This window comes from Dendrobates tinctorius, unplaced genomic scaffold, assembly GCF_039654945.1.
Source record: "Dendrobates tinctorius isolate UK_male_01 unplaced genomic scaffold, ASM3965494v1 ptg000140l, whole genome shotgun sequence".
Lineage (NCBI taxonomy): Eukaryota > Metazoa > Chordata > Amphibia > Anura > Dendrobatidae > Dendrobates > Dendrobates tinctorius.
Window position 1 is genome coordinate 14,487,911 of NW_027361808.1, and position 21,794 is coordinate 14,509,704.

At 45.9% G+C, this 21,794-nt stretch overlaps 1 protein-coding gene across 1 annotated transcript in view; it reads right to left on the minus strand.

Annotated features, from left to right (window-relative positions):
* The window catches only part of DESI2 (desumoylating isopeptidase 2), a 58,523-nt gene that overhangs the window by 9,641 nt on the left and 27,088 nt on the right, over window positions 1–21,794 (minus strand). Inside the window, exons 2-3 of the mRNA XM_073545153.1 lie at window positions 10,631–10,703; window positions 8,316–8,409 (exon numbers count right to left, since the gene is read on the minus strand). Of these exons, the coding sequence (XP_073401254.1) occupies window positions 8,316–8,409; window positions 10,631–10,703 (167 nt within the window). The remainder of the gene's footprint in view (window positions 1–8,315; window positions 8,410–10,630; window positions 10,704–21,794) is intronic.

A 21,794-nucleotide genomic window follows, 5' to 3' on the forward strand; every position in this document is an offset into this window, starting at 1 on the left:
GTCTTTCGTGGCCCATCTGTTCATTCTGTCCGATTGCCTTCTTCTCCCGAATGGCCGTCTTTTAAAGGTTTTCCTATAAAACGGAATGGGAGAATCACTGAAGGCCTTTTTCCTTTCTTTTGCCTTGGCGAGAATTTCGTCTAAGGCTTTTCCAAAGAGGAACTCACCCTCGCATGGGGTTGCACTAATTTTGGATTTTGATTGTGCATCCCCTTTCCAGCTCTTTATCCACAGCGCGCGTCTGGCGTTATTCACCAGGGCTGCCGACCTCGCTGCCAGTCTTAGGGTGTCCGCTGAAGCGTCTGCCATAAAGGCAGCTGCACCTCTTATCAACGGGATGGCTGCACGCAGTTTCTCCCTTGACACTCTTTGCTCAATCTGCTGGTCTAATTGATCTAGCCATACCAGCATTGATCTAGCAGTACATGTGCTGGCTATTGCGGGTTTGAATACCCCGGTGGTGGATTCCCAGGACCTTTTGAGCGAAGATTCAGCCTTTCGGTCTAATGGGTCTGCTAACAATCCTGCGTCCTCGACCGGGATCGAGGTCTGTTTGGAAGTGGAGGATATGACGGCATCCACCTTTGGTACTTTAGTCCATTTTAATAGATCTTCATCAGTGAACGGGTATTTCCGTTTTGAAGCTGATGGGAGAAAACCCCTCTGGTCGTGTTTCTCCCACTCTCTTTTGATGAGGTCCTTAATTGCCGGTATCACCGGAAATGATCTCCTCTTTTTCGGACCGCCCCTTTTATCTTTCCTGTAGGGTTTCCTGTTCCAAATGGGCGGATCCGATACCTCCAGTGGGTGCTGTCGTGGCGAAGAGTAAAATGGATATTTCACTGCATTCCACGCCCATGGGTGGGGAGGGCAAAGAATATTCATTTTTTTTTGGCACCCTGGTATGATTGGCCCATCCCGTTCCTGGTACGATTTGTCCCATCCTTATTTTGGTATGACTGTCCCCATACCTTTCCTTGTATGCAAGAATTCTGATAAGAAAAGATTAAAAAAAAAAAATTAAATTAAAAAAAAAAGTTACACTTGCCTATCTCCACTCCCTCGCAGTGTCCTGCTCTGTTGCCAGGAGCCGATTAATGCTTGTAAGCAGCCCATGGCAGGGACATCATGCGCTGCTGACAAGCAGATCACAGCTGCCAGAATACTCTGGTACAGTATGTATATCATATCAGGAGAAAAAGTTTTTTTTTTTTTTTTTTTTTTTTTAAATGTGGCACATTTTTTCTTAGGTGATAACAGTTATTCATTGAATAATGGCGATAGCGTGTTCTTCAGTGTCTCCGCCATCGCCGGTAGCTGAAACTCAGGAGATTTTCCAGCAGTGGAGGGAACTATACCCTTATTCCCGATTGCCATTTTAAAACAGCAATGAGGGAATAAGGGTCCTTGGCGGCTGCCGTTTTAATGAGCATCTGCTGTCGTTAAGGGGTGAAATAGAGAAGTCAAATGCTGCTCTAGATCATAACCTCGAGCGACCAGCTGTTACTTTTATGGAAACCATATCTGGTCAAGGAAAAGGAAAGTATCATTGCACAATGCATTAATGTAATGAGTGCATGTGCTGGGTTCAAAATAACAGCTCTCCACTTTGGCACCATGATGGCCTGAATTCAAAGTTGGGGAGTCCCAATGACTTTCATATGAACAAATAGGGCAAACAATACTGAGTCCAGTTTTGAGCGCCACATTATAAAAAAAATACACTGAAAAACTGGAGCAAGTTCAGAGAAGAGCGACCAGAATGGTGAGTGGACTGTAAAGTATGTCCTCTGAGGAACAGTTAAAGGATCTGGGAATGTTTCACTTGACATCTATATAGCCATCAATGTATTCTGCAGACTATTACCACAAATTTCACACTTGGCTGTCATTATTTAACTTACTAAATATACTTGTGTACAAGCAGAATTTTTCAGTACATTTTTTAAGCTGAAAAAGTCGCCCCCCCCCCCCCCCCCCCCCCCCCCCTCGGCTTATACTCTAGTGAGGGTCCCGCTTACTGTATTTTTCTGACTAAGAAAGGGGGAGCGTCAGCAGCGGAGCAGCAAGTAACAGGAGGCAGGAGCCGGCTGCTGCGGCTACGCCCTGTGCCCGCTGCTAAAGAGTAGTGAAAATTCACTGCTCTTCACGCCCATGAGAGTGGAGAACCGTGAATATTCATTTCTCTTTAACAGCAAACACGCTGTTAGCTGCAGCAGCCGGCTTCCTGGAGCTGCTGGGCACTGAAATGTGCCTGCTACATAAGGAAGTGAATATTTACTGATCTTCACTCCCATGGGTGTGGAGAGCAGTGAATGTTCATCTTCTTTATTAGCGGGCACACGTGATCGCCCGGCCGCTGCAGGAAGCCGGCAGCTGCGGTTACTGTGCCCACTATTAAAGATCAATGAATATTCACACCCGTAGTCCCGGCATGGGGAGTAGTGAGTATTCCGACAGCTGTCCTCCGCTAGAAAGCAGCGCATGACATCACTGCCATGCACTGCTTACAAGCATAAATCAGCTACTGGCATCAGAACAGGACGCTACAAGGGAGCGCAGGGAAGGCAAGTAAGATGGTTTATGTTTTTTTTTGGTTTTCCGATTGGAGGGGGGGGGAGGGGGGATAATGCCGACCAGCACGGAGATGAGGGGGCCATGCTGACCAGCCTTATACTAGAGTCAAAACGTTCCATTTTTTGTGGTAAAATTAGGTGCCTTGGCTTATATACAGGTCGGAATATAGTTGAGTGTGAACGGTATTTATATCTGACACCAAGCTATGCAATGTGGTGCAGTCTGCGGAAGAAGTTCACAAGTTACCAGCTGACCTGGACCTGGACAGAGTGACTGTTCAGGAATCCACATGGCGATGAGTTGAAACTGTGGAGAAATGTAAAGTTATCCATCTGTCCACTAATAATATGAGGGCATCATGTTTTAAGGGTAGTAAAACTAGGAGAATCACTAGAAAATAAGTATCCGAGTATAATAAGGCCAGCAGAATATTATGTATGAAGAGACATGGACTCCAAGGACAAGACACCACCACTTTACAAAGAGTTAATGAGATTTCATCAGTATAAAGTTCAGTTTTGGGTCCCAGCTCACAGAAAAGATGCCCTGGTTGTAGCATAAGTACAATGTGCCACAAAAAATGTTAATCTAATATATAAAGCTCAAAGTGTGTGTGTGTGTGTGTGTGTGTGTGTGTCCGGGATAGGCATCCGCACTGTCGCAGCTACAGCCACAAAATTTGGCACAGTCACACGTCTGGACAACGAGAGCATCCTAAGCTATGTTGTGAGGCGAAATTTTAACCCTGCGCGTTCCAATTCATCAAACAATTTTGCCCCTATCTACATACTGGGGGGAAAAGTGTGTGCGCGTCAAGCCCCGCCCCTCATTGTGATGTCACAATGCCCCTATTTGCTTACTGGGGAAGCAGTGTGTGCGTATCAAGCCCCGCCCTCATGTCACAATGGTTGCCATTGTGACGCTGATGTCATCAAAAGTTGCAAACCCCGCCGCTCATTATGATGTCATAATGGTTAACTATGGGATGGAGGATGTGTGATGGGTATATGGGCACTGGACTATGGGATGGAGGATATGTATGACGGGTATATGGGCACGGGACCATGGGATGGCGGATATGTATATGGGCACGGGACCATGGGATGGCGGATGTGTGATGGATATATGGGCACGGGACTATGGGATGGAGAATATGTATGATGGGTATATGGGCATGGGACTATGAGCTGAAGGATGTGTGATGGGTATATGGGCACTCGACTATGGGATGGCGAATATGTATGATGGGTATATGGGCATGGGACTATGGGATGGAGAATATGTATGATGGGTATATGGGCATGGGACTATGGGATGGAGGATGTGTGATGGGTATATGGGTACTCGACTATGGGATGGAGAATATGTATGATGGGTATATGGGCATAGGACTATGGGATGGAGAATATGTATGATGGGTATATGGACATGGGACTATGGGATGGAGAATATGTATGATGGGTATTTGGGCATGGGACTATGGGATGGAGAATATGTGATGGGTATATGGGCACTCGACTATGGGATGGAGAATATGTATGATGGGTATATGGGCACGGGCCTATGGGATGGAGAATATGTGATGGGTATATGGGCACTCGACTATGGGATGGAGAATATGTATGATGGGTATATGGGCACGGGCCTATGGGATGGAGAATATGTATGATGGGTATATGGGCACGGGCCTATGGGATGGAGAATATGTATGATGGGTATATGGGCACGGGACTATGGGATGGAGGATGTGTGATGGGTATATGGGCACTGGACTATGGGATGTGTGATGGGTATATGGGCACGGGACTATGGGATGGAGGATGTGTGATGGGTATATGGGCACTGGACTATGGGATGGAGGATATGTATGATGGGTATATGGGCACGGGACTATGGGATGGAGGATATGTATGATGGGTATATGGGCACGGGCCTATGGGATGGAGGATGTGTGATGGGTATATGGGCACGGGACTATGGGATGGAGGATAATTATAATTTGCTATAGCTAACCACAGTTAGTTACTATGCCCGGGCAGCGCCGGGCTCTTCAGCTATTATATATTAGTCAAAAGTGGTTTCATTTAATACCCCCGCGAAACAAAAGAGGGTAATCCCGCAGTCTTGAGAGAAAAACAGATACATAAAAAAAACCAAAAAAAAAACCCCCCAAGCTTGAGGAGACCGGCTTTCTAGTTAACAGTCACTCAGGATATCCTGAGCAGCGCTGATTCTACCAGTGAAAGCAACATTGGAACAGATGCAACCGCGCATGTGCCGCTGATGGTGCCATTTATTTGAAGATCTAATGTTTTTTTTATAGACCACAGAAATCACTCAGCCAGAGGGATAATAAAGTAGGAGGCAGGTCACGAATGGATCAGTGCCCAGTTATTCAAACACAACAGGATGATGGAGGGGTGAGAGCACCAAGATAAGGCCCTGCCCAAAGTCCTGTCCCGATTATCAGAAATATGATTACACGAAAACTTCTAAACACTGATTACACTAAAATCACAAAACTGATTTCTTCTCGACAGGCATTATTTTAATTAGTATTTCAACGTTAATAGCGCCATGTTTGTACTTCGCAGAATCTGCTCAAACGTTCTCTTTAATTCCTTAACGTCCATTGACGTGCACAGTTAGTCATGGCCGGGTGCAACTTCCCGCACCAGGACACACTGCGCACGTCATTCGTTTGAACTGTCACTGCGTATAAACACGCAGTGACAGTTCAGACAGCCGTCTATGACGGCTGACAGGAACGGGATGAGGTGCGGGGACCCTTTCAGCTCCATCAACGAAGAAATAAAAAAGTTATAGCTGTCAGAATAAAGTGATGCAAAAATAATTATTTTTTCTATAAAAGTTTGTGGAAAAAACACCAAAACATTAAAAAAAAAAAAAACAAAAAACGATAAATGAGGTATCGCTGTAATCGTAGTTACCCAAAGAAAAAAAACTGCCTTACCAATTTTACCACACACGGAATGAAGAAAAAAAAAAAAAGTTACTGAATTGCTGGTTTTTGCCTCCACAAAAATAAAAAAAAAAAAAAAAAAAAGTCACGTGCCCGAAAATGGTACCAACAAAAACGTAAACTCGTCCAGCAAAAAACTAGCCTGCACGTGACTGTTGGCTGAAATAGAAAAATTATAGCTCTCAAAATATGGGGATGCAAAAGTTTCTTACGAAAAAATTCTTCCAAAAAAAAAAAAAAAAAAAAAGAATATAAATCTGATATCGCTGCAATTGTACCGACCTGAGGAACAAAGTCACCATATCACTAATACCACATGAGGAACGGCGTAAAAAATAAAACCAATTCTTCACCTTTGGTGGATTTGTTCATTCTGTCTCCCAAGGATCACAGTAAGGTGATCACAGTGCTTTACCCCCACATATGGGGTATCAGCCCACTCAAGACAAATTGCACAATAGCTCTTGGGGTCCAATTTCTGCCTGTTACCCTTGTGAAAATAAAAATTTTGAGGGAAAAAAAAAAAAAAATATATGATTTTTTTTATTTTCACGGCTCTACATTATAACCGTCTGTGAAGCCCTTGGGGGTTCAAAGTGCTCACCACACATTTAGACAAGTTCCTTGGGGGGGGGGGGGGGGGGGGTCTAGATTCCAAAATGGGGTCACTTATGGGGGGGGTTTCCACATCAGGGGCTCTCCAAACGCGACATGGCGTCGGCTCTCAATTCCAGCCAATTTGACTTTCAAAATCTCAAATGATGCTCCTTCCCTTCTGAGCACTGCCGTGCGCCTAAACATTGGTCTTCCTCCACACATGGGGTATCGGTGTACTCAGGAGAAATTGCACAACAAATGTTTTGGTTCATTTTCTCCTGATACCCTTGACAAAATAAAAAAAAAAAAAAATGGTGTCCAAAGAAAAGTTTTGGGGGAATAAAGTTAGATATTCATTTTTTCCTTCCACATTGCATCAATTCTTGTGAAGTAGCTAAAGGGTTAATAAACTTCTTGAATGTGGTTTTGAACACCTTGAGGGGTGAAGTTTTTAGAATGGTGTCACTTCGGTATTTTCTGTTATACTGACGCCCCAAACTCACTTCAAATGTGAGGTGGTCACAAGAAAAAAAAAAAATTAATGGTTTTGTAAATTTTGTTGGAAAAATGAGAAATTGCTGGTCAACTTTTAACCCTTATAACTTTCTAACAAAAAAAAAAAAAAAATTTCGGTTCCAAAATTGTGCTGATGTAAAGTAGACATGTGGGAAATGTTATTTATTAACTATTTTGTGACATCTCTCTCTGATTTAAGGGCATAAAAATTAGGCTAAGTGCACACGTAGTTTTTTGGCTCTGCGGATTCTGTAGGAAAAAACGCAGATAAATCCGCAGGACTAAAGTCCTGCGGTTTTACACCTCATAATGGATGAGGTGTGAAACTGCAGAGTTTCTGCACTAAAGAATTGACATGCTGCGGATTGTAAACCGCGGAAAAATACTCAGCATGTGCACTGCGTTTTCCAGTTTACAATTGAAAACAATGGTACTGTACAACGCACCTAAATCTGCTGCGGATCTGCAGCTGCAGAAACGCTGCGGATCCGCAGCAGAATCCGCACCGTGTGCACATAGCCTTAAAAGTTTGAAAATATTTCTGCATTTTTCATAAATAAACTCAAGTCATAGCAAAAATTTTTTACCACTAACATGAAGTACAATATGTCATGAAAAAAATCTCAGAATCAGAGGGATCCGTTGAAGCGTTCCAGTTATAAGCACATAAATTGACAGTGGTCCGATTTCAAAATTAAGGCCTGGTCATTAATCTCCAAAATGGCTTGGTGCTTAAGGGGTTTAGGGAATAAGACAGCTCGGCAGTCTGACCGAATCTGGATCTTTTCTTCAAAAACATTAGAAGCCTGGTGATCTGTAAAAGATGGAATTAGGCGTGTAGCAGCTCTCCTCCCACATACATGCTCGGACTGTCAGGCTTCATACTTGGCTTTTTCCCATGCTTTGCTCAGCAGCCACACAAAAGTCTTCCCACCATGTGGCGAGCACATAATTACATTCCTGCCGGCATCATGTAGCAATGAAAGCGTTAACGTGCAACACAGCTCGTGCTACATTTTCAGTAATCAATGCAGTGCATGATTAGATTGCATTTAACATGAATTATAACTGATTTTTCTACAAAAATAGTAAATTTATTTCCACAAAAATTATCGAAGGAACACAGTCACCTATAATAAAGGCTTGTATGCCAGACGGTTGTTGGGCCGTTCAAAGTCGTTTGCTCCTAGTACATGTACTTACCAGCTTTACCTTGTCATGTGCAAAACGAAATCCAAACAAATCTTCTCACCAAGCGTTAAAGAGCTGCTCCATTAGATGTGTCTTGTCTGAGCCCTCAGATGTCAGTGGGATCTGGCAGTTCTCCTTTTGCTCATGAAAAGACCTATTTGAGGTTCTGCAGCAGCCTACTTTCCTCTCCCTAATGAGAGCAATGTGCAAGTGTATGGCAGGGGGGAAATGGGGCAAAGCTGAAGGACCACCATCGAATGTGTGTGGACAGCCTTATTCTGCCCCAGAAACATCTAACTATCTTTAACTACTGCAATACACAATCAAAAGCTGTATTTGGGAGATTTTTGTCGCCTCATCCTTCACTTTCATTGGCATTGCTGTAGTGTAAATTTGTGCTATAATCACTTCTATAAAGAAAAATAAGAAAAAACACAAGTAATCTACTCACTTAAACTTAAATGTGTCTCCAAGTTCTGAAGAATCTCCAGGTGAGATTTCGAACACACCAGAAAATGGATATGGGTGACCACCATAAGCAAATTCTGCAAGGACAGGGATGGAAAAGTGTCGTTGTAAATGCAAGCATATTGAGAGAAATGATACTACATATCCATGCTGAGAGAAGCATACAAACTATTCCAAGTAATTTTCTATGAAATAAAATTATTCCAAGGGTTCAGAATGAACAAAAACACTCACCCGCCTTGCATGTTGCGAAAAGGACCAAGGGCCAGGGAAGGATCAGACCAGGATCTGTGGGACGTCTGTCTGTTTATCACTTATCTTTTTATATGCTTAGGAAGTCTACACCCTTTGAACAAGAATTTAATTTTATAAAATTGCCTGCCATACCTCTATTGCATCATGGAGGTATGTTTTCTAAAGTAATAAAGAGAAATGTCCAGCTCCACGATATAGTGAAAATGCAATTCTTTATTCACTTAATCCATACACGTGAGGTTAAAAGCCAGCATGAGGTTAGAAGGCTAGCGTTCTACGCGTTTCAAGTGACTAGGCACTTTTAATCATGATACGCAGCTTTGTTGTAAGTAGATCTTATATACTCTATCCGGTCTACACACCGGTAAAATAATTGGTTTGACACATAAAAGAAAAAAAACATATAAAACAAACAGAATAAAAGATTTTCTTTACAGAATATCACAATTACATATGACAAGATGTGCAATTAAGTCATTTGATGTAATTAAAGATATTTAAAATTACGATGGTATCGTTTTAATCTTATTTTCTTTATATTTCTTGATTCTTATTTTTCGTTATTGTTCATTGCGTAAAGCTATTTCTCTGGGGAAAGACCAAATGCTTCAATCATTATACACAGAAATTTGCATCGAACAAAGAAGAAAAAAGTTAATTTAGAGGATATAATGAAAGTGCAGCAATCAAAGAACTACAGCCATTCAGGATGTTACTACAGAATTTCGTTACATCTGATTTTTTTTTTTTTTTAGCTGGATTTATATGTTGGAGGTATGTTTTCTCCCCCATCTCAACCGCCTCACAGCTGTCCATCATCCCCCTCTTGCCTCCGTGCGCCGCCTCCTCTGTTCCTCGTTACATGAACGGCACCTGCGCTCTGCTAACATTTCTCGGGCATGCGCCGTGCGCGCTGTCCGGGAACTTACATCAGGTTATGTAAGGATCTTGCTCCTGTCCCCATCTCCCTCCGCCTCTTTTTGACATACTACGGTGGAGGAAAGAGACTGAGGGAGATGGGGGGACAGGCGCAGAGAGAGATCCTCACTGTGCAGGCGCCAGATTCCCAGCCCCGCAGTGTGAATACATCATAACACACTGCGGGGCGAGATCTGGGGCCTCCGCTACATGCAGGTGCGAGATCCTTACATCACCTGATGTAAGCCCCGGACAGCGCGCACGGCGCATGCCCGAGAAATGTTTGCAGAGCGCAGGCGTCGGTCACGTAACGGGGAACAGAGGAGGTGACGCACGGAGGCAAGAGGTAGATGGACAGCTCTGAGGCGGCTGAGACGGGGGAGAAAACATACCTCCATAACACAATAGAGGTATGGCAGGCAATTTATAAAAGTCTATTTCAGCATTCCTAGGGATAATAAACATAAGAGCCACCTTCCCAAAGTGCAGTCTTAGTGCTGCTGAAGGTGAAGCTTCTACTTTAATAGGCGCTTGGGGGGGTGAGGGGTGTGACAGGTTCCCTTTAAGAACGCTGATAATTCCTCCTGTGCTTGCTTCCTCCTGCTTTCTGCAGTTCATTGCCATCATAGATATAGTGTTGTCAATGGGACAGAGGTGCTTTTCATGCAGAGTGACATGACTTTGTAAAGTTTCTGAACTGAAAGGAGGCGTATTTTCACACTTTCAATGCCTTCCTGGCCACAGTACACGGATGGTATTTGAGGCAAGCATGGTCCATGCTCCTGATCTCATGTCTTCAGCAATAATTGCAATATTTTGCATACAGAGGACATCTTGTTGCAACAGTCATCAAGCCTTTAACATCCATACAACACAATCACAGCATGCCAATGGGTTGCCACTGCAGCCAAGCACTGAGCTCAGTATTATTGCAATATACATGCTAGCTGCAAGTATCTAAGAATGATTGGCTGCAGTGGTCACATCGATGTATAGGCAGCCTCCTTCTCTGTAACAGCTACTGCAGAGACAGAAAAAGGGGCTGACATGAATGCATGGGGAGGACACCTTAATATCACTCCTAATCATTGCAATTTTAGAATAAGGTCTTGTAAAGCGACCTACCTCTACCATACACCTGAATACCAGAGTGGAAGACACCAATTCCCAGGGATGATGTGTACTCATTGATCCAATACTAAAAGAAACAGATACAGGAGTTTCTAAGTGACAGAACCACAAGACAAAAATAAGAAAAGTCAAGAATTTGTTATTACTTGAAATGAGTTTACTCAAGAGTAGATTTTTTATTTTATGTGAGCATGAAAAATATACCGTAACTAAATGTGTGCCCGATGCTATCGCATCGGGAGGGCAGTAACATCACGATGGGGGTAGCTTTGTGGCACTGGGGGTGGTGGCCCACCCACTTCCGTGCAGTCACAACTGGCAGGAAAGACTGTTTTGCGGCCTGTGCTGGAGATGGTGTGCGGCGCCACCAGAGGGTGGCCGCACCCAATCTCCAGCATAGGCCTCAAGCCGCAGTCTTTCCTGCCGGCTGTGGGTGGGAAGGCAGCGGCAGGATCCGGCGCGTGTAGTCAGGCGGTGGGTCCTGGCGGCGGCATCCCTCATTACTCTCTCTCATTATAACCCTCTCACACCCTCGTGATCGCAGCGGCGGCCGGGATCCGAGCAGCATCACTTGGGTGTTCCAAAATGGCGGTCGTCGTACTTCTGATGCAGTAGATTGTGGGATTCGGGGACATCCAGACGGAAGTGGATTACGGACAATTTAAGGCAAATAAATATTATATATATATATATATATATATATATATATATAGAATATTTTATTACACATATATACATACTCATTGATGTAACTGCCATAGTACAACCATAATCTTCCCATTACATTAAAGATATTTAATAAAAGCCCCAAGGCGTTGTTTTCTGGAGTCTAAGAAAGAGTCTAAGAATCCTGTTCTCTTTTAAGCATACCTAGGCAGCTTCACTTTTGAATAGACTTTGGGGGCATTTCTGATCTATAAGCTCCACAAACAAGACCCTATTTTAAAAACATAACCCCTCCGTACTCCGAAGCATTCAGGAATGCTGTCAATTCCTGTTAACCATGTATGGTTAATGACAACTGCAATGAAAAACTGCAAAAACTACATTTTTAACCCCCCAATAAAATGTTAACATTTTTCATTTAATTTCTCAAAAGCGTTAATAAGAGAAAATGGAACCTACATCTCATCATACGTGGTCAGAAACTTCTGTTTGGGCGCAAGGCAAAACTTGGAAAGTAAGGAGCATTATTTGATTTTTGGAGAGAAAGTTTGGCTGGAAGAGATTGCAAATGGCAGGTCATATTTTGTTGAGTAATGTTGCTGAAAAGCCAAAACAAAAGAGAAACCCCCTTACCCTGCCACCACAATTCCTTGGAGTCTAGTTTTTAAAATGGACCATCTATAAGTGCAGTAATCATTTTGAACCCACAAGTGCTATTTAATAACCGCAGGCTGTAAAAATAAAATATATCTTTCCCACTAAAACATTGATTTATTCCAAAATTTTTAATTTTCATAAGGTATAACAGGAGAAAATAGACACTATAATTTGCTATGCAACTTGTAGCAACACAACAATACCCCTTATGTGGTCAGAACCTACTGTTTGGGCACACGACAGTGACCCCATTTTGCTGGGAACTCGCCTATGCATGTAGTGACTATTATTGACCTCACCGGTGTTTCCATAAACTAGTGTGAGGTAAATATAGAGTCAAAATTGCAAATTTGCCATTTTAGTACCCAACTTGTGCTTTTGGAGACAAGTGTCACAAATTGCTAATCGTGTTTGCCCAGGACTTAGTTGATAACGCCTCTCAATAAGATTGGCGGTCCAATATCCCTACGGATCAGCTGAAAACTGTGGTCAGCAGCCAGAACTAAGTGGTCTATGGCAGAACCCAGCAGCTTGGTGCAGAGTACCACACGGCATTCACTTCAATAGATTTTTGGCTCTTCAATTCAGATGAGAATTAACGTCTTGTATATTACGCCATTCCCCATATGGAAAACGGGATAAGAAATCCCATGTCCACTATGTGTTCACCGACACCTGCGGCTCACCCGTGGAGATGGACATGAGGCGCGTCTCTTCAGACTGCAGCACGTCAATCCATCTTAACACTCAGTCTCCGCAAGATGTCTCCCATACAATGTATAGGACGCGGAATCACCTGCGTTCAAAAGCTGGCAGCACTTTGGATGCAGAGAGCATGTGCAGAGTCCAAAGTGCTGCCAATTACTGACCGCATGCACATACCCTTATAGCACGGGTGGTTTTTTTTCCTTCTAAATTTCATTCCACTATGGGACCTGAATTTTCACGGGTCTATTATAATGCAATACTTATGTATTTTTGTATTTTAGGCCTGTATGATTTACACTGAAAGTGAGGCTAGTTAGACCAAGCTAACAGACCACCCTAGCTGGCAGGGCCTTGGATTGCCACAGCATCTAACACCTCATGATCAGATCGCTGTAGCGAGAGCCACATCCCACTCAACCACTTAATTACTCATTTATTTTACTCATTTATATAGCGCTAATAATTCCACAGGACTTTACATACATTGGCACAGTCCCCAATGGGGCTCACAGTCTGAATTCCCCATCATGGAGTGTAGGAGGAAACCTATGCAAACATGGGCAGAAGATACAAACTCCTTGCAAATATTGTCCTTGGTGGGATTTGAATCCAGGGACTCCAGCGCTGCAAGGCTGCAGAGCTAACAACTGAGCCACCGTGCTGCCCTGATGACATGATGCTGTGGTTGCCATTGACTGTGGCATGTGATTGGTGCCAACAGTGATGGCAGCAATAATATACAGCCGACACTTGCTGTTGATGGTGTCTGCTCTGCTTCTCAGCTGGCTCCTTCACCACACCATACATGTTCAGCACTTTCCTGGAACTCCTTGCCAGCTGCAGCAATGTACAGTGGGCTTTGGAAAAGGATTAAAAGGTTTAAGAATAAAAAGGATGGGTTGTTTAAAGGTGGCCGATCCTACATCATAGCAAGGTGGGAGATCTTTATACACATCAGATCGTTAGCCAGTCCCGTAAAAATCATCAGCTTCCGCCACATTTAGGCTGAGTGCAGACGGACTTTTTAGCCCTGCGGGTTTTTCCGCGCAGAATGGAAGAAATCCGCAGGTCAAATGACCTGCATTTTTCGTGCGGTTTTCCACTGCAGATTCCCCCCTGCGGATTTGGAAACAGGGGAGGTGGAAAAACCGCACAAAAGTAGTAACATGCTGCGGATTTTGTACCGCAGGAAAAACACGTGGAAAAATCTGCAGCGTCTGCAAAGCGTTTTTTTTTTCCATTGATTTTAAGGCTACTGTACATCACAATGCATATGCAGCGTTTCTGCGTGGAAAAATCCGCTGCGGATCCGCTATATATCCGCATCGTGTGCACACAGCCTTAAAGGGGGGTCTGTCAGGAGGATCAACCCTCCAAAGCCATCTATATGGGAAGACAGGTCATAGAAAGTTGAATAAAATGATGGTTCCTACTGAGATTCCATTTAAGGTGTGTGGGGCCTTTAGAAGAGTCCAGCAAAAAGAGAGGAAATCTAAATACCAGCAGTAAGTAAGGACAACAATATTCTTGCTATTAAAAGCAGCTACTAGCAAGCTGGGCCACAGAAGTCAGGCCTTCCCAGGTCACCCTTCTTACACTAGGCACAGATACGTCTGCCATGCTAGTGATTCTATACTGCACATTACCTTTCTATTAGTGGGCTTGCCATCAGCAGTGTAACGGATACAACTTACCATAGTTATATGGCTGTTGGGCCTCGATGGTAATTCTCTAGTGGCAGATGAGATTCTAGGAATAAAACCCTGCTTACTGAGTGTTGGGTCAGTAATCACCAAGGCCTGAATCTCCATCTATAAGATAGGAGGTGCCCAGTTGATACTAGATAAGTCACATTGATGAGCTGCCACAATGCTGCCTTCCACAGCAGCACCCTGCCCACAGGATAAACCTATTGTACTGCTGGGCTCCAGTATCCGAGAAGCCATCCTGACACATTACATTGTCTTGTGCAACAAAGGCTTTAGATTTACACAAGGCTGCCAACTGAATATTACCTGTAAAACATGGTCAGGTCCTACTTCTGAACTTCACCCAACTATCAAGTAGAGCGATACCGGTACCATGTTAAAACTGCTTATCCCTCTGCATAACCTTGAAAAACAGAGGGGTCGAAGACGACCTTGGTGTCAGACCTTATCAGGTTAAATGGATGAGGTCAGAAAGGTGCAAACCACTGATTGACAACTACTCACATATCTACCATTCAGGAATGGATAAGCACCATAGAAGCCTTATACTTGGCGTGTTCACCCCACCTCAAGGATGTTAGATAAGTGAATGGATGGTCAACTGTGTTTTGCACTTCTGTGGGTACTGGGGTGTTAAACCTAGACCAGTGGTTCCCTAACTCCTGTCCTCGCGGACCCCAACGTCATGTTTTCAGGATTTCCTTAGTATTTCACAGGTGATGGAAGTATCATCAAGGCATCAGGAATTCTCTCACATGTGTAACACTATGGAAATCCTGAAAACATGACCTGTTGGGGTCCGCGAGGACTGGAGTTTGGGAACCACTGACCTAGACTCTTAGGCGTACGTACAGGCTTCATGCAGGACCAAATTTAGAGTTTGTACTACGCTAAGCACTATTCAGCGTGATTTTATTTTCAACCATTTGCAGCAATTTTTGAAAATCAGAGAAATTAAACAAAACAACGCAACGTATGAATACACCCTTAGTGTTCCCTTTTAATAGAGAGTCGGGCAGGTACAGATACCATTTTGGGAGAGCGGTGTACAGAACCATAGGCTTTCTATTGAGCCTGTATACCGCTGTGTGCACACTTGTCAGAAGCCCAGCACTACTGGTGAGCAGTGCACTGTAGAGCAGCTTTTTGAGCAATTCCTGAGGGTTTCAGAACCCCCATTAATCTGCTGCTTGTTAGGAAGTCCTCTGTCTACAGCTTAAAATAACCAGTAGCTTCTGTGAGTAATATGATCGAGCTAGGTTTTTCATTGCATATGTAAAGCTGGGTTCCTGCATCAGTTGACTGTTTCTGCCCATCTAAAAACACTGCTGGAACAGAGGAGAGAGATAAGACCACATTTTCCTGGGATTTAGAAGAGATGGTGCTCAGTTTAGCGCACAGGATAAGTTGTAATCATGCCTTGTGTTGTAATTTGGATATTTTGAAGAAGTGTCTGTATTCTGAGTAGTAGTATAGAATATACAATACATGTAGCGCCAGATTCCATATTACACATGCAGCACTGCCATCAACACATACAGCTCTGCTATGCATATACTATGTGCATGAAGGTGAAAGTCCAAGCGCATAGTAGAGCTGTGTTTGCAATTTGCAGCAGAATCATCAGTCTATTTAATAGACTGTGTGCACACTGTGTCCTTCGATGTTCTGCAAGCAGCATGTTCCTTCTTTGCTGCAAGTTCCTCCCTCCCCCAACAGCAGTGTCATAAAGCAGTGTGGGGGATGCAGACCATACTACATGGAGTCCCAGCTGTGGTATCATATGGCTGGTAGACAGAAGGAGCAGCCTTTCACTCCTGCAAGCCCTGATTAGTGGGTAGAGAGGAGACTTCTTGCGGTTTCATCAGGACTTGCACTGGAGAGGAGAGGTAGCAGCTATGTTTCTCCTCTCCACCTCTGCCTTGTAGCGTTACCCTTTTCATCCATGCCCTCTTGAAAAGATGGTGGATGAGCCATGAAGACCAGTAGGAAAGAGGGGAAAACTAGCTATAACCCATTGTCCAAGGCGCAAGCCCGCCAGTGACCAGTGGAAAACATGGCCCTGCCTCCAGACATTGGTAGGAAGATCACTTGCTGGGCTGCCCAATATAATTAGACTAAGAGCCCCGTCACACATAGCAACTCACCAGCGATCCCGACAACGATATCAACTTGTCAGGATCGCTGGTGAGTCGCTACATGATAGCTGGTGAGCTGTCACACAGACAGCTTCACCAGCGATGCAGAGCGCGCGGCGTCGCGGTGTACTCTAGTTACCAGCGCGCTGATGCAGGGAGCTGGTAACTAAGGTACACATTGGGTTTCTAAGTGACGCATGCCCCTTAGAAACCCTCTGTGTACCATACTTATCAGGGCGCTGATGCAGGGAGCTGGTAACTAAGGTACACATCGGGTTTCAAAGGGGCATGCATCACTTAGAAACCCGATGTGTACCTTGGTTACCAGCTCCCGGCATTAGCGCAATGGTAACCAAGGTACACAGAGGGTTTCTAAACACTGCCTGGTGCTTAGAAACCCTGCATTTAGCTTAGTTACCAGCACGCTGATCGCTGGTCTCCCGCCTGTCACACGCAGCGATGCGTGCTGGCCAGCGGGAGACCAGCGATCAAAAAAAATGTCCTGGCTATTTCAGGACGATCAGCGATAACCGTCAGGGGGGCGGTCGCTGGTCAGTGTCACACACAGCGATCTCGCTGGTGAGATCGCTGTTGCGTCACAAAACTTGTGACTCAGCAGTGATCTTGCTAGCGAGATCGCTATGTGTGACGGGGGCTTAAATGCTATCATAAGCGACAAGATTAGGAGTCGGTCACCACCTATGGCTTCTATATAGCAGCCCTGCTCACTGAAGGAATACCGTACATGTTCATCTAACAAAATCTTAAAAGGGAATCTATCAGTAGGAACAACCCATCTGAACAGCCCTCTAAATTAAGCTGCATAAAACAATACTTTGATATCTGCAACGATGAATAGTTCTATGGAAATCAGTGGGGTTTTTTTTTATATGTAAGTGAGGTATTAAAGATCTATAGGCTGAAGATGAGCTATGGAGGCAGATTCTCAGGGACAGCCATGTCCAGCCCACAGATCTAGGAAAAAGAGGGATTTTGGGTTCTTACCGTAAAATCTTTCTTGGAGCCTTCATTGGGGGACACAGATGACCATGGGTGTATGCTGCTAGGAGGCTGACACTATGCAAAACAAGAAACTTAGCTCCTCCCCGGCAGTATACACCCACGGACAGGCACCAAGCACCTCAGTTGGTGAAAAAAGCAGTAGAAGCAACCAAAACCATAAACATATGTACCAACTCAACAAGGGACTCTCAGACCCAACACGGTACTAATTAAACAGGGCAGGTGCTGTGTCCCCCAATGAAGGCTCCAAGAAAGAGATTTTACGGTAAGAACCCAAAATCCCTCTTTCTTTATCGCCTTATTGGGGGACACAGATGACCATGGGACGTTCCAAAGCAGTCCCGAGGGTGGGAACAGCAATAAAGGAACGAAATAAGGAAGGGCTTAGGTCAGTCGATGCGCCACCGCCGCCTGCAGCACCTTCCTACCAAGAGCTGCATCAGACGAGGCCTGGGTATGAACCCTGTAGAACCTCGCGAAGGTGTGCAAAGATGACCAGGTCACGGCTCTGCAAAGTTGTAAGGCCGAAGCCTGGTGTCGCACAGCCCAAGAAGCCCCTACAGCTCGGGTGGAGTGGGCTTTCACCCCCGGAGGAGGCCGTTTCTGCTGAAGACGATAGGCTTCCAGGATGGTAGACCGAATCCAACGAGCAATTGTGGACTTGGAGGCCGGAAGACCTTTCCGGCGACCCTCAGAAATGACCAACAAGGAATCAGATTGGCGAAAGGAAGCGGTCCTGGCAAGGTAAACACGCAAGGCTCTCACTACATCCAGTTTGTGGAGCGACTTTTCCAGAGGATGAGCAGGCGCAGGACAAAATGATGGAAGGACGATATCTTCGTTAATGTGAAAGGGGGATACCACTTTCGGAAGGAAAGAAGGAACTGGCCTGAGAACAACCTTATCTTGGTGGAGGATAAGGTAAGGAGAACGACAGGATAAGGCCGCCAGCTCAGAAACTCTCCTGATGGAAGTAATGGCGATCAGAAAAGCCACCTTCCATGAAAGAAAAGACAGAGGGATGTCCTGAATCGGTTCGAACGGCGCCTTCTGGAGAGCGCCAAGAACAAGATTGAGATCCCATGGATCTATCGGAGAACGATGAGGAGCCACATGGGCGACTCCTTGGAGAAAGGTCTTCACTTGCGGTAAGGAAGCCAGATCCGTCTGGAAGAGGATTGCTAGGGCAGATACCTGGCCTTTGAGAGTACTGAGGGATAGGCCCGCATCCAAGCCGGATTGGAGGAAACCAAGAATGGAAGGAATTGAGAACGATAGTGGAAAGACATCGTTTTCGTCACACCAGCGAAAAAAGGCCTTCCAGTACCTATGGTAAATGCGGGAAGAAGCAGGCTTCCGAGCCTTAATCAAGGTCTGAATGACCCGGTTGGAAAACCCTGATTCCTTCAGAATCGCGGCCTCAACGGCCATGCCGTTAAACTGAGAGATTGAGAACTCTGGTGGTAAAGGGGGCCTTGCGAGAGAAGATCTGGACGGTCTGGAAGCCTCCAGGGGACGTCCGTGAGCATGTTCACCAGCTCCGCGTACCAAGGTCGTCTCGGCCAGTCTGGAGCCACTAAGATGACCGGGATGCCCTGTGACTATCTTTTTGACCACTCTTGGGATTAGGGCAAGCGGAGGGAACAGGTAAGGTAGGTGGAACTGGGACCACGGGATTACTAGGGCGTCGTAACCGACGGCTAATGGATCCCTGGACCTGGCTACAAAGTGAGGAACCTTGTTGTTCATCCGGGAGGCCATGAGATCGACGTCCGGGGTGCCCCAGCGCTGGCATATCTGACTGAAGACTGTGGGATGAAGGGACCATTCGCCTGACGCCAGCCCTTGGCGACTCAAGAAGTCGGCTGCCCAGTTTTCCACCCCTGGAATGTGAACGGCGGAAATCGCCGGCACATGACGCTCTGCCCAACGAAGTATCCTTGCCACTTCCGACATCACCTGCCTGCTGCGAGTACCGCCCTGGTGGTTTATGTACGCCACGGCCGTGGCATTGTCTGACTGAATGCGGACCGGCTTGCCTACTAGAAGATGCTGCCAACGAAGGAGAGCGAGGAAGATTGCCCTGATCTCCAGAAGGTTGATGGGCAGAAGAGTCTCCTGGGCGTTCCAACGCCCTTGGGCCGTTCTCTGACAGTAGACCGCCCCCCATCCTAGGAGACTGGCATCGGTGGTGATGACCTGCCACCGAGGCGGGAGAAAGGATCTTCCGCGGAGAAATGACGTCGACAACGTCCACCAAGTTAGCGATTGTTTGACTCTGAGCGGAAGAAGAATGGGGCGATCCAGAGAAAACGAGGTCTTGTCCCAGACTGACAGGAGGAACAGCTGGAGAGGGCGAGAGTGGAATTGTGCAAATGGCACTGCTTCCATAGAGGCCACCATCCTCCCCAGGACTCTCATGCAGGACCGAAGGGACATGACCCTCGAGCGCCGAAGGGACTGGATCCCCTTGCGAAGGGTTGAAAACTTGTCCCTCGGTAAGAACACTCGGGCCAGATTCGTATCGAACTCCATGCCCAAAAAGGTCAGTCGCTGGGTAGGGCACAGAGTGGACTTGTCCTTGTTGACTATCCATCCCAGGCGTCCAAGGGCATCCAAGGTTATGTGAAGGCTGTGAAGACAGTTGTCGGGACGAGCCCTTGATCAGAAGATCGTCCAGGTAAGGGATGATAAGGATCCCTCTGGATCGAAGGATGGCCATGACTGTTGCCATCACCTTCGTGAAGGCACGAGGGGCGGAGGCTAGGCCGAAGGGAAGGGCCGCGAACTGATAATGGTTGTTCTGAATCGCAAAGCGGAGGTATCTCTGATGCTGGCAAGAAATGGGGATGTGGAGGTAGGCATCCTGTATATCCACCGAGCAGAGAAACTCTCCGGGCTCCATTGAGGCTATTACCGAACGCAGAGACTCCATCTTGAAATGGCGGATCTTCACGTGGTGATTGAGCCGTTTGAGGTCCAAAATTGGGCGAAGTGAGCCGTCCTTTTTTGGGACTACAAAGAGATTCGAGTAGAACCCTAAAAACCGCTCGTTTGTAGGAACGGGAACGATGACCCTGGCGGAAAGGAGAGAGGAGACGGCCTGAAGGAACCCTGGAACCTGTGATCGCTGTTTTGGGGATCGGGACAGACAGAAACGACTGTTTGGGAGGGAAGAAAACTCGATTTTGTATCCGGACGTGATGATTTCCCTGACCCAAGCGTCGTCGACAACGGATAGCCACGCGTCCTTGAAAAAGGAAAGTCTGCCTCCCACCCGGGAAAGCTTTCCAGGTGGGGGTGACCCGTCACTTAGATGAAAACCTTCCGGATCGAGCGCCTGAGGACCTGGAAGGCTGACCCCTGGATTTCCAGCGAGGGGCTGGCTTATACGATGGCTTTCTCCGGTCATTGGAAGCAGTGTTACGGTCCTGCTGGGATGAACCGTCTGTGGGAGAGAAGGGGCGAAAGGACCTAAAAGGCCGAGAAGCCCTCTTGTTAAAGAAGCTCTTAGGACGGGACTGAGGAAGGGAAGTGCTCTTTTCACCCGTGGCATCCGAGATTAACTGATCCAGCTTGGCACCAAAGAGCCTAGTGCCGTGAAATGCCAGGTTGGTGAGTGACTTCTTTGAAGTAGTATCCGCATTCCAAGACTTCAACCAAAGAATGCGGCGTATTGCCAAAATGTTGCTGTTAGCTCTAGCAACGCACCCTGCCGCGTCCAAGGAGGCGGCCAGAAGGTACTTGCCTGCGTGATTAATTTGGTCTGCTAAATCTGCCAGCTCGTCTTGAGGAGCTGCCGCTGAAACGCCCCTGCGCAGAATTTTTGCCCAAGCCGAAATGGCTTTCGCCACCCAAGCGGAAGCGAAGATAGGGCATAGGGATGCACCGGATGCCTCAAAGATAGACTTAGCCAACGACTCTATTTGCCTGTCTGATGGGTCCTTGAGAGAAGCTCCGTCCGGAAGGTAAAGGACAGTCTTAGAGGAAATACGAGAAACTGGTGGATCTACCTCGGGAGCTTTGGTCCATTTCGTGACTAGCTCCGCATCAAAGGGATAAAGTACATCTAAGTACTTGCGGCCTGAGAAACGTTTCTCAGGATGTTGCCAGTGGTTGGCTAAGGAAGTGTCGAAATCCTTATTAGGGAAGGTTCGAGATGGAGGCCTTGCCTTCTTAAGGGAAACAGAGCATTCCTGAGGGGGGGGGGCCTTATCCTCCTGAATCTTGAGTGTCTGGTATATAGCCAATATGAGA